This window comes from Giraffa tippelskirchi, chromosome 2, assembly GCF_054371585.1.
Source record: "Giraffa tippelskirchi isolate mGirTip1 chromosome 2, T2T-mGirTip1v1.2.pri, whole genome shotgun sequence".
Lineage (NCBI taxonomy): Eukaryota > Metazoa > Chordata > Mammalia > Artiodactyla > Giraffidae > Giraffa > Giraffa tippelskirchi.
Genome location: NC_137276.1, coordinates 148175851 through 148194094, shown reverse-complemented (window position 1 = coordinate 148194094; position 18244 = coordinate 148175851). Strand labels below are relative to the sequence as shown.

The 18244-nt window shown below is 40.1% G+C and overlaps 1 protein-coding gene and 1 long non-coding RNA gene across 14 annotated transcripts in view; one reads left to right on the top strand and one right to left on the bottom strand.

Annotated features, from left to right (window-relative positions):
* ACTL6A (actin like 6A) overlaps positions 1–18244 on the bottom strand; it is a 106503-nt gene that overhangs the window by 21548 nt on the left and 66711 nt on the right. For 4 of the 13 annotated variants that reach the window (XM_081571010.1, XM_081571006.1, XM_081571005.1 and 1 more), the window contains exon 1: positions 8596–8795. The exons of 2 other annotated variants lie outside the window; for them this stretch is intronic. Coding sequence is in view for 2 of the 11 variants with exons in the window: in XM_081571005.1 (XP_081427131.1) it covers positions 8596–8620 (25 nt within the window). In the remaining 9 variants the exon portion in view is untranslated. Of the gene's footprint in view, positions 1–7864; positions 8515–8595; positions 8799–18244 lie in introns of those variants that run through there. 7 more of the 13 variants (XM_081571011.1, XM_081571007.1, XM_081571017.1 and 4 more) reach the window with 2 other exon arrangements.
* The window catches only part of LOC145538652 (uncharacterized), a 51757-nt gene continuing 41661 nt past the window's right edge, over positions 8149–18244 (top strand). The window contains exon 1 of the long non-coding RNA XR_014077131.1: positions 8149–8269. This is a non-coding gene — a long non-coding RNA (uncharacterized LOC145538652). The remainder of the gene's footprint in view (positions 8270–18244) is intronic.

Below are 18244 nucleotides of genomic sequence, written 5' to 3'. Positions count from 1 at the left end.
TCAAAAGAATTACTTTAAAAACCTAGTTACTATGCACACGTATTTTAATACTATTTAATTCATTATAGATTCACACACACTTAATGAAAGTATAAAAATATGCATAGGATTGGGGAATATTACATCCCAACTTCAGCTTACTGGTTACCTCCAAGGAAGCAGAGAGGAGGAATCTATATCAACAACATCTTATTTCCTAAAATATCTGAGGCAAATATGACAAAATATACATTTAATCTCAGCAGTGAATACAGAAGTATCACATACAAACTTACATATATTTTATTTTTTAATATTAAGTATTCAAAAACTAAAATAATAAGTTCTAAAATAAAGATTATTACACTATAATTAACACAGTTGAGAGATGGTTTCTTTACAGCACAGTAACCTCATTTTTATTGAAATAAAATGAAGAGCCACCTATGTTTATTTCTAATTTGAAAGGAATCTTCTGCATTTGTTATATTTCCCAAAGTAATCAACTTTTCTCTATACAATCTCTGATCCAAATTATTTTGTCTTAAAGAAAAGGCCCTTAAAAGCAGTACACTGCAATTATTTTACCACAGCATGTAAACTTAAATATAAACAGTAGGTAAAGTAGTATTCCAATGAACATAAATTGGTAAACTCTAAGACTTTAATTAACCAGAATACTCTTGGGTAAAGAAATATCCTAACTAAAAGAATTAATCGCTTGGTTAACCAAAACTTTCTACTGCTCTCAAGGATCAACCTTTTACCTTGAACCAGGGCTTTAAAGCTCTTCTGTGTCATGGACCCTTGGACAATGATAGAGGCTGAACTGTTTCATCCTAAAACTCATATGCTTAAGTCCTGTTGTTGTTCAGTCACATGGGCTGCAGCATGCCAGGCTTCCGTCTTTCACTATCTCCCAGGGTTTACTCAAACTCATGTCCTTTGAGTCGGTGATGCCATCCAATCATCTCATCCTGTCACCCCCTTCTCCTCCTGCCTTCAACCTTTCCCAGCATCAAGGTCTTTTCCAATGAGTCAGCTCTTCACATCAGGTGGTCAAAGTATTGGCGTTTCAGCTTCAGTCCCTTCAATGAATATTCAGGACGGATTTCCTTTATGATTGACTGATTTGATCTCCTTGTAGTCCAAGGACTCTCAAGAGTCTTCAAGTCCCCAGTTTGAAAGCATCAATTCTTCAGTGTTCAGTCTTCTTCATTAAAGGTCCAACTCTCACATCCATACATGACTACTGGAAAAACCAAAGCTTTGACTATACGGACATTTGTCAGCCAAGTGATGTCTCTGTTTTTTAATATGCTGTCTAGGTTTGTCACAGTTTTTCTTCCAAGAAGCAAGCATCTTTTAATTTTGTGGATGCAGTCACCATCTGCAGTAATTTTGGAGTCTTAACCCCAAGTAACTGAATGTTTGGAGATAAGGTATTTAAAGAGATGACTAAGTTAAAACGAGATCATTAGGGTAGACTCTAATCCAGTATGAATAATATCCTCACACGAAGATCCTCACACTAAGAAGAAACCTGGACACGTATAGGTACAGAGGGAAGACCATGTGAAGACACGAGGAGATGGTGTAAGCCAAGCAGAAAGGCCTACAAGCAAAAAAACCTCCAAAGAAAACAACCCTGTCAACACCTGATCTCAGACTTGTACCCTCAAAAACTGTGAAAAAATTAATTTTTGTTGTTTAAGTCACTCATTCTTTGTTATGGCAGCAAACTAATACACACAGCTCAGGACACTTATGTCTTCTTCTAATGAAGAGGTGGCAAGAATACACAGAAGAACTGTACAAAAAAGACCTTCACGACCCAGATAATCACGATGGTGTGATCACTCACCTAGAGCCAGACATCCTGGAATGTGAAGTCAAGTGGGCCTTAGAAAGCATGACTACAAACAAAGCTAGTAGAGGTGATGGAATTCCAGTTGAGCTATTTCAAATTCTCAAAGATGATGCTGTGAAAGTGCTGCACTCGATATGCCAGCAAATTTGGAAAACTCAGCAGTGGCCACAGGACTGGAAAAGGTCAGTTTGCATTCCAATCCCAAAGAAACGCAATGCCAAAGAATGCTCAAACTACCACACAATTGCACTCATCCCACATGCTAGTAAAGTAATGCTCAAAATTCTCCAAGCCAGGCTTCAACAATACGTGAACCGTGAACTTCCAGATGTTCAAGCTGGTTTTAGAAAAGGCAGAGGAACCAGAGATCAAATTGCCAATATCCGCTGGATCATCGAAAAAGCAAGAGAGTTCCAGAAAAACATCTATTTCTGCTTTATTGACTATGCCAAAGCCTTTGACTGTGTGGATCACAATAAACTGTGGAAAATTCTGAAAGAGATGGGAATACCAGACCATCTGACCTGTCTCTTGAGAAACCTGTATGCAGGTCAGGAAGCAACAGTTAGAACTGGACATGGAACAACAGACTGGTTCCAAATAGGAAAAGGAGTACGTCCAGGCTGTATATTGTCACCCTGCTTATTTAACTTATATGCAGAGTACATCATGAGAAATGCTGGGCTGGAAGAAACACAAGCTGGAATCAAGATTGCTGGGAGAAATATCAATAACCTCAGATATGCGGATGACACCACCCTTATGGCAGAAAGTGAAGAAGAACTAAAGAGCCTCTTGATGAAGGTGAAAGAGGAGAGTGAAAAAGTTGGCTTAAAGCTCAATGTTCAGAAAACTAAGATCATGGCATCTGGTCCCATCACTTCATGGGAAATAGATGGGGAAACAGTGGAAACAGTGTCAGACTTTATTTTTTTGGGCTCCAGAATCACTGCTGATGGTGACTGCAGCCATGAAATTAAAAGACGCTTACTCCTTGGAAGGAAGGTTATGACCAACCTAGATAGCATATTTAAAAGCAGAGACATTACTTTGCCAACAAAAGTCCGTCTAGTCAAGGCTATGGTTTTTCCAGTGGTCATGTATGGATGTGAGAGTTGGACGGTGAAGAAAGCTGAGTGCCAAAGAATTGATGCTTTTGAACTGTGGTGTTGGAGAAGACTCTTGAGTCCCTTGGACTGCAAGGAGATCCAATCAATCCATCCTAAAGGAGATCAATCCTGGGTGTTCATTGGAAGGTCTGATGTTGAAGCTGAAACTCCAATACTTTGGCCACCTCATGCGAAGGGTTGACTCATTGGAAAAGACCCTAATGCTGGGTGGGATTGGGGGCGGGAGGAGAAGTGGACGATAGAGGATGAGATGGTTGGATGGCATCACCGACTCGATGGACATGGGTTTGGGTGGACTCTGGGAGTTGGTGATGGACAGAGAGGCCTGGCATGCTGCAATTCATGGGGTCGCAAAGAGTCGGACACGACTGAGCGACTGAACTGAACTGAACTGAATGTCTTCTCAGAATGTTTTCAGATAGACTATTAAAAAAATATATAGACAGTTATATGCATGGACTCCTTAGGGAGGGCAAGGATCGCATATCAGGAGACCCTCCTCCAACTCAGCCTTTGTAACCTGCTCCACTCCTATAGCCTCAACTTCTACCTAGTGATGCCTCCAATCTCAAATTTACCCCTCAAGCCCTCACCTTCACCTAATCCATATCTCACACTTCTTACTGTACATTACTTCCACCTGATGTCCCTTGGGTACCTCAAATTCAACATACCTGAAGCACTGTCTCCTTTCTCCCACCCTGCCTAATCTAATCTCAGCAGTGCTTATCACAGTTAGTGGTCCCAGTCATCAGAGGCAACAACTTTCCTGAATGCCTTCTTATTTCATATCCCTCATCAAATTCTGCCAAATATTTCTGCTAAACATTTCTCAAATCCTTTCTTCTTTAATGCCATTGCCATGGCCTGAGTCAAGTTCTTATCTCAACTGGGAATTACCATAATTCCCTATGGTACTGTGCTTCCATCTTTACCTTCTGAATCCACCTTTCCTTTCAAAACTGTAACTATGAACATTTTGGTACATAAATCCTTCAACGAAAAGAAAGGGGAGAATCATGCAGTGCTTCTCATCATCTGCAAGATAAAATTCAAATCATTCCACCCAAATGATATACAAGACCCAGCATAATCTGGCAGCAGTCTCTCCTCCCATTTCATACACCTGCATTACTGAAGATTATGTTGTCTCCTAAACACACCATTCACTCTGCATATGCTGTCCCTCTCTATTCCTCTTTCATCAGCCTCATAACCTCCCTTGTAAGGTCCCTTGACTCCTCCACACTCAGTTAAGAACTTTCTTGTCTGTGCTACCTTTGTACCTTCTATATATTGTCATTACTGAACATACTCCACTGAATTAGTCACTATCTTTTATCATCAATAAAAGACTTTTCATGTACCACTAAGAAAAAAAACATGCTGTCAATTAAACTCTGCCATGCCATCAATATTATTCCAACTTCAGCTCTTTAAATGTATGCAGGGTGGGGTGGTTATACAACTAAATATACATGAAATACAGTGTCTGTTTATTTGACTGACTTACCTACAAGACTTCAAGCTTCTTGAAGGCAGAAGCTATACTCTGCATTTAACAAGCACTCAAAAAATTTTTGTGAAAAGAAAAATCTAACAAGTCAGTTATACCTGTCTTTAAGGAAAGAAGTACATCAAGACTGTATATTATCACCCTGCTTATTTAACTTATATGCAAAGTACATCATGAGAAACACTGGGCTGGATGAAGCACAAGCTGGAATCAAGATTGCAGGCAGAAATATCAATAACCTCAGATATGCAGATGACAACACCCTTACAACAGGAAGCAAAGAAGAACTAAAAAGCCTCCTGATGAAAGTGAAAGAGGAAAGTGAAAAAGTTGGCTTAAAACTCAACATTCAGAAAGCTAAGATCATGGCATCTGGTCCCATCACTTCATGGCAAATAGATGGAGAAACAGTGGAAACAGTGACAGACTTTATTTTTTTTGGCTCCAACATCACTGCAGATAGTGACTGCAGCCATGAAATTAAAAGACACTTACTCCTTGGAAGAAAAGTTATGACCAATCTAGACAGAACATTAAAAAGCAGAGACGTTACTTTGTCAACAAAGGTGCATCTAGTCAAGGCTATGGTTTTTCACATCACTTCCACGGATGTGAGAGCTGAACTATAAAGAAGTCTGAGCGCCGAAGAACTGATGCTTTTGAACTGTGGTATTGGAAAGACTCTTGAGAGTCCCTTGGACTGCAAGGAGATCCAACCAGTCCATCTTAAAGGAAATGTGTCCTGAATGTTTACTGGAAGGACTGATGCTGAAGCTGAAACTTCGATACTTTGACCACCTGATGCAAAGAACTGACTCATTTGAAAAGACCCTGATGCTGGGAAAGATGAAAGGCAGGAGGAGAAGGGGGCGACAGAGGATGAGATGATTGGATCGCATCACTAACTTGATGGACAAGAGTTTGAGCAAGCTCCGGGAGTTGCTAATGGACAGGGAAGCCTGGTGTGCTGCAGTCCATGGGATTGCAAAGAGTTGGACACGACTGAGCACTGAACTGAACTGAATTAGTGTGGTAAACTAGACATAGTGGAATTTTAATTTGAGGAAGACTCTTGATTCTTGGAATTTTCCATTTGTTCATTTTCCTTTTTTTAAGGATGAGAGGTAAGTCTATTTCCTGTAGTTCTATTAAGTCTATCAGTTAAGTCTATCCTGTAGTCCTGTATTAGTCTATTGTTCTGTTAAAAACTAAGACTTCCTTCATGGTTCAGTGATAAAGAATCTGCCTGCCAATGCAGAAGACTTGGGTTTGATCCCTGGGTTGGGAAGATCCCCTAGAGAAAGAAATGGCAACCCATTCCAATACTCTTGCCTGGAAAAATCCCATGGACAGAGAAAACTGGTGGGCTACAGTCCATGGGGTCACAAAGAATTGGACAGGACTGAGCGCACACATGTTTTACTCCTGAGTAAATGGCTTCCAAGTTTAGGGGTGAAGTGATTTTTCTGAGGAAACATGGAGCAATGAGGGCAATTTTCTAACCTGGTCTTAAAAACATTCCAACACGATACTGGAAGCTAATGACTCTGCGAGGAGGTGAGAAGGTTGTTTTACTTTTTTGTTTGGACAAGGGTGCCCCAATTCACAGGGAAGATGATTTTGAGAAATTTTTAAGATTAGAGATGGGGGGTGCAGTGGAGTGATAAAAGTAATGATTTATCGAAGATGGACGGGTAGTATACCTGTTTATTTTTGTCAAGGAAAGGAGACTGAAGCAGAGAAGTACCATGTAAGATAGACACAGGAGCAATGAGTAGGCCCAGAAACCAACTATGGAAAGTATGAAAATCTGGATGAACTGTGCATTATATCTAAAGCTAAAGATGAGTGTTAGATCTGATCAGAAATAAACACTGGAATAAGAGAGCTACCAATTTCAAAAATTAAACTACAAACATTCATTTTATAAGCAAGTAAGTTAAAAATACAGTTTACTAAGTTAATTACACACAAAATGTGGATGGGAGGTTTCGTTGCCTTTCACAGTAAACCTTTTGGAAAATGTGACCCACTATAAATACTGGTCATACAGTAGTAGCTCAAACACAAAATCACACACTTGTTTTTGTCAGTTTTAAATACTTTATATGTGAAACAGGCTTTAAGATATATTCCTCTATATGAACAAAGGGATGTTTATTCTGAATATCTAAATCATACATGAATATGATTTGGTTATATACTTGAAAAATGACTTAAAATTTTTTTTAATGAGAAAAGGTTTTACTGAAATGCCTTTTCTTTATCCTAGAAGTTCCTGCTGCCCACCTGCCAGAAAGTTATGTAACTCTGGGCTGGTTAATCTTTTCTAGGCCTTATTTTCTTCTTCAATAATATGGGGATAAGTAGAACCACCTCCCATGGCTCTTGTGGATTAACTGACAATGCATGTATTAAATACAATGCATGACAAGCCTCTGTCACGAAGAACAGTTCTTGGTACACAGGATGCACTCAATAAATGTTAACTGTTGGATTTATTAGTATCCATTACTACCTTAGTCACATTAAACAATGCCTTGTAAGGAAATACTCAGTGGACAGCCTTTAGGTCCTTGGATGAGTGAACCTGAGAGTCAAAACAATCAGCAGGGACTTCCCTAGTGGTTCAGTAGTTAAGACTCTGTGCTTCCCATGCAGGGGGCTTGGTTCTGTCCCTGATCTGGGAACTAAGATCCCACAGGCTTCACGATGAGGCCAAAAACAAAACAAAACAAAAAAGAGGCAGCAGCCTCTATGAGCCCATATACTCAGTTTTTTTTGTCAGGATTACATCTTCAGATGGGGAAAAAGTAAATCATGAAGATCCACTAGGCTTTCTCCAAAGTAAAAATAGAAAACTACTGATTCTTACACGTCAGAAATCAAAACCAGAAACATATATGGAGAAGGAGAGGGTGAGGGCCTGCGTGTCACCTGAGCAGAAACTCAAGCTTCACTTCAAAACTACTAAAAACTTTGAAAAGCTTATTTTCATCTCCTACCTATAATATTCCATCCGTTCAGAAAACAGTATCCTTACTAAACACAATAACAAAAGCACGACTTTGGGCTTCTTTCTTCTCTAATTCATCAAACACAAAACATGAACCATATACATCAATGCTTCATCTAAGCATCTCGCAAAAATGGAGGCTCCAATTCGGTAGATTTAGAGTGGGGCTTGAGATTTTGCATTTCTAAAGAGCTTGCAGGTAGGTGATGCTGCTGCTGCTGCTGCTCCTTGGATCATACTTTCAGTAGTAAGTGTAGCATTACCCCCATTTAATCTTCACAACCACCCCAATGGGTAGGAATTATAATTCTACAAACTACGAGCCTGAAGTTGGCAAAAGTTAAGTAACTTACCCAAGGCCAATTAGCTTACTAAGTGGTGAGGCTGATACTACAACCCAGGCTCGTGGTAATCTTCCACTACACCGGAGCCCACCCATCTTTAAGCATCCTTAAATTGCATATGTTCCTAAATTATGCCGGAGCAGAGTCGCCCACGAATAACTCCGGAGCATCCACAGTCAACAAATAGGGAGAAGTTATTGAAAGGCGTGAGGCTGCGTGAGCGCGGATGGAGAAGGAGGCTGTGTCCTGAGTGGCCACGACTCCTCCAATCAGTTCCGCTCCTCGCGGCTCGCTGTGCCACCTCCGGGACGCCGCGGAAACCCTCCATCCACGCCGACGAACTGCTGGGACCTCCCAACTTTAAACGGGCGCGCACACCGCGACAGAGCCGGCTGGGAGAGAGGTGACCCTGAGGCCAGTAATTCCAGCCGCGGCTCACCGGGCCCGGCCCCCGAGTGGAGCTGCCCAGCCAGCCCTGGGACCGCGCGCAGCCCCGAAAGCCGGCTCCTCCGCGGGCCGAGGCTGGAAGGGGCCGTAGGGGGCGGCTCCTCCCAGCGCCGGTAGCGCTCGCCGAGCCGGGTGGGCTCCGGAGGCGGGCAGAGCGCGGGGCGGGGATGGGGCGGGGAGGCCGGGGTCCCCAGAGGGAGAGCGGAAGGGCCGCCGGGAAGGGGAGGGCTGGGGGCGGCGGTTACAAACCCCACAAGCTAAAAAGGCGCGCTCTCCCGACCGACCGCACTCACCTCCCCCGTATACCCCGCCGCTCATGGTTGCTGTCGACGAGACTTCTACACGTAAAGGCCACCTGGCGAAGTGACTGCAACGGCTGCGACTGCGGGTCTACAGAAGCGCTAGCCCCCGACTCCTTTAACTTCCACCGCCACCCCCCTCAGGCAACAAAGCGGCGGCCACACACACCCGGAGCGCAGTCACACTTGCTGTCTCCTTCTATCGGCCAATCACAAGAGGCCCAGCTACACTTCAACCAATAAAGATAAGGCTGTACTGCATCTTGTCGCGGCACAGCCAGTTTAGCCAATCGAAGGCAGCCACAGGGGCGGGGAGAGAGGAAAGCGACGGAAGGAGGGAAGGAGTTGGGTTGCGGAACCGGGGAGGCGGGGCTTCTCTAGTGGGAGGGAAAGTGGGGCGGAGGGAGCTGGAGGGGGAGGAGGAAGGCTGGAGGCAAGAGTCTGGGGCGGGCTTAAGGTGTAGCTGGGCGCGGAGGAGAGGTGGGAATCCGGTAGAGCAAGATAAGCCTCTGGGAAAAAAGTCTGGAATTTGAGAAAGTGTCCCTACCAGGAGTACCCATGGTTTGGGCTTGTACTGAATGAGTGTTGGTGGTTTTTTTTTTTCAGAAAAAGTATTTTCAACTAACTCTGAAAAAATTGAATGTTATGCTCCACTTTGGGGTAGAGGGCATCAGTAAACCAGACAAATCGATAAGACCCTGAAATTTTAAAAGTGGTTACTAATAATTAAGAGGAGGAGATGATACAGTATCCCAGTTAACTTTAGTAGCGCTTTAGAATGTGTCATCAATTCCTTTTATCCTGTGAGGCAGGTGTGATGCAATGTAATCAGTCCTCATCTGAGCGAGCACCTAATCCTAAATACATCTTGGAACGGCCTGTTCTTAGTCCCCTGTGTCTACCAACTCAGTCAGATCACCATTGTCCCTCCCGAGGATTACTACAACAATTTGTCCCTTTGCCTTTTGGCAGGCAGCTTGATCTATAAAAACTCCCAAATCACGGTCATGTCATTCTGACTTAAACTCTTCAGATCGGTTGTAAATCTCTGAGGCTAGTAGCCGTCCTTAAATTGGTCTAGAGTCTAGACATATAGGTAGTTTTTAACCTTAAGAACAATTAAATAACTCCATCAATCTCAGTGCCAGCAGAGTGTCAGAAAGTGATTGTAGGGTAGGGAACAAGGCTAGTGAGAAAACCCTTTACTATTCACTTAGTATAATCTCGGTTGTTGTTCAGTCACTAAGTTGTGTCTGACTCTTTGTAACTGCATGGACTGCAGCCCACCAGGCTTCCCTGTCCTTCACCATCTCCTAGAGTTTCCTCAAATTCATGTCCTACCAGACTCCTCTGTCCATGGAATTTTCCAGGCAAGAGTACTGGAGTGGGTTGCCATTTCCTTCTCCATTAACAGATGGTGATGCCATCCAACCATCTCATTCTCTGTCCTTCCCTTCTCCTCCTGCCTTCAATTTTTCCCAGCATCAGGGTATCCCAATCATTTGGAAACATCGTTTACCCAATGAGATAATGCATAAGTCAGCAAACTATTTGGCCCCAGGGCCAAATTACCCTGCCTTGTTTTTGTTTGTTTTAATGTTAATTAAAAAAAATTTTTAATTGAAATATAGTGGTTCATAATGTGTCAGTTTCAGGTGTACTGCAAAGTGATTCGTTACATACATATATAAATATATATTCCTTTTTTATATTCTCTTCCATTATATGTTATTACAAGATAATAACTATATTTCCCCGCAACCTGCTTTGTTTTTGTATGGCCAGTGCAGTGAGTTAAGAACAATTATTCCATTAAAAATTTTTTAAAATTATTTTTAAGAAAAACATTTTGTGACATATGAAAATTATATGAAATTCACACTTCTGTGATGATAAACCAGGTTTTACTGGAACACAGCCGAGCTTATTCATTTAAGGGTGCTTTTGCTCTGTAAGGGCAGATTGAGTTTTACTACAGAGGCTGTGTGGCACACTAAACTGGAGGATGTATTTACTATTGGATCCCTTATAGAAAGAGTTTACTGAGACAGTGCATGTAACACACCTACCACATGCACTAGGTACTAGGTGTGGACTGTGGTCCCAATGACTACAGCTCTCACTGTGGATACATAGCAAACCCCCCAAATAATTCCATTTGGATCAAACTCAGGTCTCCCACATTGCAGGCAGACTCTACTGTCTAAGCCACCAGGGACTTCCCATTTCCACTTGATGTTTTTATATTGTGTTAGACTAATAAAGCTGATGAGTTGTAAAAATGAATAAAATATAAAAACTATTCCTTTGGTAGTTAAATATTGAAGAGATACTATTTGTGTTTATAGTGCACAAGAATCCATTTTTATCAATTTACCATTTAAATGAAGAGCAGTTCATACAGCACAATATCAATAGATTATACTGATACCTCAGTATTGTCTCTAATATCTCCCATGGAATTAAGATACCATCTGGGTTGAAAAAGACTGAAATATTTGTCCCACTAGTTGAGAGTCCATCAGAAAACAAAACAGTTCTTCAGGGTTGCAAAGGACCACATCCCTATCCTCCAGGGAGACCTGAGATGCAGTTTCTGTCTCCTCCTACAGACAACACACTGGAGTGCTGGGGACTCTTCAATCTGACAGCACAAAGAGATTGCTTGAGAAAATACTGAAAAGTCACAGTTAGATGTTTTTACTTAAAGTAAAGGTTCTGCTTCATTTGATAATTTGGAAAGTTATTAGAAAACAGATAAGAGCAGGGACCAGCCAACATTTTATAGTAACTTTAAATGGACTATAATCTATAAAATATTTTTGAATCACTATGTTGAACATCTGAAGCTAATATAACATTGTAAATCAATTATACTTCATTTTAAAAGAACCAGATCATTAGTAATTTCAGGTCAGCTTATTCTCTTAATGTATCAGTGGAGACACATTGCTTTATAAAACACATGAATACACTTCCAATGAAATGAACTTCAGAGTACATTTGATATGTCAAGCCTAATCACATGTTAATGCAGATAAAAGGGCACACATAAGACTTTCATAAATTTTAATCAGCAAAATAAGTAATAGGACAGTGAACGTATTGGTCCTCGTGTATTGGAGGAAGGGAATGCTGAGCAAGAAAACCTGTTCAGCGTCCTAAGAGAGCTCTGCATCCTCAGGAGTCATGACAGTGTTTCCTTTAAGGCAAGACTTACTCCATGGCGGCTTATTTTCTTACATTCTTCCATAATTAGGAAAAATAGTAAAATATACATTAAAAGAAAAATACTGACCCAGCAGAATCTACTTTATGAAATATAAAATATCTGAGGGGTTTTTTTTTTACATTAATATTTCTTCTTGATAGCCTAATATATTTTCTCTAAAGTCTTGGCTCAGCCTACATTATTGTTATTGATAGCTACTCAGATTAAACAACAACTCAAGGTTATTGTCTGTCAGTTCTCAAGAACATAATACACCAAAAACACTTGATATTTCCCCACCTGAGCCAGCATGTTCTGTATGTCAATCTAAAAATAAAAGATACTGAAGTAACATGTATGTAAACTTATCTACCCACAATAGATGCTCAGTGATTGAATCCAGGTCTATAAAAATAAATGCCCTTTCAGAAATCCTTTGTAATCTCCAAGCATCAAGAATTTCCTGTGTACTTGGTGCAACCCTCGGTTTTGCCTCACTGGGTCGCTGGTCTTCTATTATTGTAACGCTGCACCAGAAAGAGTCTAGTGCTGTATCCTAGCTCCTTTTCACCAGCTCTGTCAGAATTCAGATCAGAGCAGTCATTACAAAATGTTACTGCTCTTGTCCTCTGTCTTAGCCTTTATCAAGTTTAGAGCTGAAAAGAAGAACTGTAACTGTTATCCATGCAAGTTAGGAAACAAGTTCAAGGGATTATCATCTGTTAAGAATAACACAAAAACTTACGTACATTTTAGAATTATTTCATGCTGCAAAATACATGACATTAGCAATTATGAAAACAAACTTTCAGTGTAAACATTTTTGTGTGGATATATTTATGTATAAAGAGTCATCATAAGTACCCTCCTCTTTTTATGGAAATTCCAAAAATAAAACACTCATGCAAGCACTACTGAGATAAAAGAATAAATATCTGGAGTCGGGAATTTTTTTACCAATAGACATATCATCGGTCAGGTTTGTACATCTATTTGCCATTAGAATAGTTAAGAGATCTGCTAATCATTTCAAATAATATGACCGAGATAGAAAATGAAATTATATTTGATCATGGTTAGTACCTTTATAATATACTAATGGATTTGTTATAGTATCAACAATGTGATCCTGAAAAGACAAAAAAGGAAAGCAGATGAAGTGCTGGACGCTCTCTGGATTTTACAAGTCTTTACTGTTTCATTATCATTTTAAAAATCTCTTTGTTCATTTGATACAGCTTTTGTGAGAAATTACAAATAAATGATGTCAGCATTTAATCAACTGGTGACATAAAGACATACTATGCTGCCTTGGGTTGCTTTGCAGCAACTTTTGGGCTTCCCACTTATATAGGTCAGTGCCAACACCATGTTATGGGACTGTTACACAGCCCAAGCAACTGAACAGAGTCCAAGGTTTATGCTCTTCAATTGCTTCAATAGAACAATTGAAACCATTTTTGAATCAGAAGAATTTCATCCATGTGATAATAATGACTACAAATTACTGACCTCCTAATAGGTGCTATCATAGGAAATGTGCTCTGCATATATATTTTCCATGTAATCTACACAACATCCCCATGAGAGTTTTACATTAGAGGCCTAGAGATTCAGCAAGTTGCCCAATATGACAGCTATTAAAAGAGTCAGGGTTTACCAGGCGGTGCAGTGGTAAAGAATCCATCTGCCAGTGCAGGAGATGCAAGAGATGCAGGTTCAATCTTTGGGTCAGAATGATCCCCTGGAGTGGGAAATGGCTACCCACTCCAGTATTCCTGCCTGGAGAATCCCATAGACAGAGGAGCCTGGCAGGCTACAGTCCATGGGGTCACAAAGAGTCAGATGTGACTGAGTATGCACACGGTAACAACAGTAATTGAAAGAGTCAGTATTTTAAACTACCAAGCACGCTGTTCCTACTTCCTAAGATACCTTTTCCTTTCCATTTCCACTACACTTTCTGTATACTTTAAAAACAAAAGTGTTCATTTTTATTATGTATATATATATATATTTTTTAATGAAAAGTTACAAAAAGAAACGTCTCCCTCCTACCTGAGTCCCCAGCTGCCAAACCTCCTCTTCAGCGATGTTCTATGCTTCTACAAGTAATTATGTAGATATACTCCCCCCTCTCCAATTTTTCTGATATAAATGGTAACTCACATTATGCCAGTGAGTTTTAAAAAGCACTCTCCTTGGAAACTAAGATGTTTACTTTTGAACATTTTTATTTTAAAAAATTTAGCGGATAGTCTATACACATGGCTAGAAACTGAATCAACCCAGAGTGAAAAGCAAGTCTCCTCCTCCAGTCCTTGAAATCCTTCAATTTCTCCTGCCAGACTGAACCACTGTAACCAGTTTCTTTTGGAACCTTCCAGATATCTTCTTTTCAAATAAAAGCATGTATTTGTATCCCTTCCTCCCACTATATTTTGTTTATTTACATAAGCAACAGCATACTGAACACATTGTTCTGCACCTGACTTCTTTTACTCAACCATAATATCTTGAAGATCACTCTATGTTAGTTTGTATAATTCTATCTTAATCATTTTCAACATCAGACAGAATTCTGTTACATATATAGACCATAATTTATTTCACCAGTTCTCTGTGCATGGACATTTACATTATTTCTTGTCTCCTGCTAGTGTAGAGAATTCTTCAATGACTGTCCCCTTCTGTGTACATATGTGAGCAAGATTTTATGCAGGATAAATTCTCAGAAGTAGAATTGTTGAGTCATAGGGCATATGCATTTATTTCAATGATCGTTGCCAAATTACAGAGGTTGTACAGTTTACATTTCCTGCTAACATATTTGAAAGTACACTTTTTCATCCAAACCTCACCAACACAGAACTTTATCAAACTTCTGTCAAGATGGAGTTTCATTTCTTTATTAGCTGTATAGGTAGAGCTCCAGATTTTATGGATTAAATCTACTGTTTCTCTGTGTATCAGACTCAGGAGTACATTCATGAGACAAAATTCATTCACTCTGGATGACAAAAGCAAGGTGAACCTTTGATCAGCTAATTTATTTAGTACCTACTCTAGGCCAGCAATGGGAATACAGGGATAAATGAGCCCTGGTTCCACTCAGGGACTGTAACTGTCCCCACGTTTTGATGAAAATGGCTTCAAACACATTTCAATTGCTACTTGGAGAATGGATCCCAAATGCTCATTTAGTCACTCAGTCGTGTATGACTCTTTGTGATCCCATGGATTGTAACCCGCTAGGCTCCTCTGTCTATGGGATTCTCCAGGCCATTCCCTTCTACAGAGGATCTTCCTGACCCAGCGATCGAAACCAGGTTTCCTGCATTGCAGGCAGATTTTTTATCATTTAGGCTTAGACTTCCACCAAAGCTTGAGAAAATGGAGGGCTGTGGGTGGTGGTGGTGGTATACAACCCTTCCACTTGATGTCTTTTATCCTCATTCTGTCATATGAATAAGACAGTTACAAACAAAAGAGAAAGCATTTGGTATACCTAATAGGTGGTACTCACATTTTAATTGCAATATGCTCTGTTTCTCTAGCCTAGGAACAAGCTATAGGGTTTATGTTCTTGGTGAGTGGTGAGAAGGTGGTTTTTTTTGTTGTTGTTCTTTTTTGGGTGGCAAGAGAAGGATATCAAAGTTTGGTTTTGTTTTTTTCACATATAAGGAACAGAAGAAACTAATTGTGAAACCATCAGTATTTGAAGATGATTCTAACAACTGCCATCTTTCAGCTCTCCCTAAATTGACTTCAGGAAAGCCTTTATTTTGTGGGAAATCATTTTCATATGTTCCCCTGATAGTTTATACAGACTCACACTACACTACTCTAAGATTACTCACTTTGGTTACGAACTGTCAGACTTTGATAATGTCTCTTCAGTTCAGTTCAGTCACTTAGTCATGTCGGACTCTTTGCGACCCCATGAACCGCAGCACACCAGGCCTCCCTGTCCATCACCAACTCCCAGAGTTTACCCAAACTCATGTCCATTGAGTTGGTGATGCCACCCAACCATCTCATCCTCTGTCATCCCCTTCTCCTCCTGCCCTCAATCTTTCCCAGCATCAGGGTCTTTTCAAATGAGTCACCTCTTCACATCAGGTGGCCAAAATATTGGAGTTTCAGCTTCAACATCAGTCCTTCCAATGAACGTCCAGGACTGATTTCCTTTAGGATGGACTTGTTGGATCTCCTTGCAGTCCAGAGGACTCTCAAGAGTCCTCTCTAGCACCACAGTTCAAAAGCATCAATTCTTCTGTGCTCAGCTTTCTTTTTAGTCCAACTCTCACATCCATACATGACTACTGGAAAAACCATAGCCTTGACTAGATGGACCTTTGTTGAGACAAAGTAATGTCTCTGCTTTTTAATATGTTGTCTATGTTGCTCATAACTTCCCTTCCAAAGAGTAAGCGTCTTTTAATTTCATGGCTGCAGTCACCATCTGCAGTGATTTTGGAGCCCCCCCAAAATAAAGTCAGCCACTCTTTCCACTGTTTCCCCATCTATTTGTCATGAAGTGATGGGACCGGATGCCATGATCTTCGTTTTCTGAATATTGAGCTTTAAGCCAACTTTTTCACTCTCCTCTATCATTTTCATCAAGAGGCTCTTTAGTTCTTCTTCACTTTCTGCCATAAGGGTGGTGTCTGCAGGTGGTGTCATCTGAGGTTATTGATATTTCTCCCAGCAATCTTGATTACAGCTTGTGCTTCCTCCAGCCCAGCATTTCTCATGACGTACTCTGCATATAAGTTAAATAAGCAGAGTGACAATATACAACCTTGATGTACTCCTTTTCCTATTTGGAACCAGTCTGTTGTTCCATGTCCAGTTCTAACTGTTGCTTCCTGACCTGCATACAGGTTTCTCAAGGGGCAGGTTAGATGGTCTGGTATTCCCACCTCTTTCAGAATTTTCCACAGTTTATTGTGATCCACACAGTCAAAGGCTTTGGCATAGTCAATAAAACAGAAATAGATGTTTTTCTGGAACTCTCTTGCTTTTTCGATGATCCAACGGATGTTGGCAATTTGATCTCTGGTTCCTCTGCCTTTTCTAAAACCAGCTTGAACATCTGGAAGTTCACGGTTCACGTATTGCTGAAGCCTGGCTTGCAAAATTTTGAGCATTATTTTACTAGCGTGTGAGATGAGTGCAGTTGTGTGGTAGTTTGAGCATTCTTTAGCATTGCGTTTCTTTGGGATTGGGATGAAAACTGACCTTTTCCAGTCCTGTGGCCACTGCTGAGTTTTCCAAATTTGCTGGCATATCGAGTGCAGCACTTTCACAGCATCATCTTTTAGGATTTGAAATAGCTCAACTGGAATTCCATCACCTCCACTAGCTTTGTTTGTAGTGATGCTTCCTAAGGCCCACTTGACTTCACATTCCAGGATGTCTGGCTCTAGGTGAGTGATCACACCATCGTGATTATCTGGGTCATGAAGATCTTTTTTGTATAGTTGATAATGTCACACAGGGGTTAAAAAGCCTCTGATTTTACTGCTTATACCATCACAGCTGCACCAAATCCAGGAGAATGTTTAGGGGTTCTAGACTCTGGGTGACAAAAGCAAGCAGAATAATTTACAATGTGAAACTTTGATCCTTTTGTATTGTTCTGTCAGCTGTTAGAAGGATCCACACCATTCCCACTGTGCCAGCTGGGCTCCCTTTCTGGTGCCTGTCCCCTGGGACACGTGAACCAAGAGATTCTAAAGGACTCAATGCAATATCCTTTCTGAAAGTTTCCTAAGAAACACTTGACAATAATAGTTTTAATTACTAGTTTGAAGCCTAATTCTAAAAACTACCTAAAATTGCTCTACTTCACCAGAGTTATCACCGTGATCATAATCAGAACTATTAACTAACACTTATTAAGCTGTGTTTATTGCAAACTGCTGCCTCTGAGTGTACAATAGGAATAAGGCAAAGAAAACTAGGAAACCTGACATACTTGACAAACATATAAAGCAGATAAATACTGAAAGAGAACACAGAGAAATGAAAATGTGTTATGTGTAGATTTTTAAAGGTTTTGTGACCTAAATTTGTTTTAAACATTATTGCTTTTAAAAACACATTTAAAATTTTACCCTAGGAAAGTAATTTTACAATCCTAAATTTGGGTTTTAATCTCCAGGGTAACATTTTGGCATGCATTATTTCAGGCTTTTTTCTTTTGCTTATATTATCTCTTTATCTCTAAAAAGATATAATTTATATAATTATAATATTTGTATTATTAAAATATTATAAATATTATTTCTATATTATAAATATATTATACATTATATAAAACTATAAATATTATAAAATATAATTATATATAGTTACACATAATTCTATTTATATAACTTGACACATATAATATTTAATAAAGTAGCAACATACTATGTAAGTACA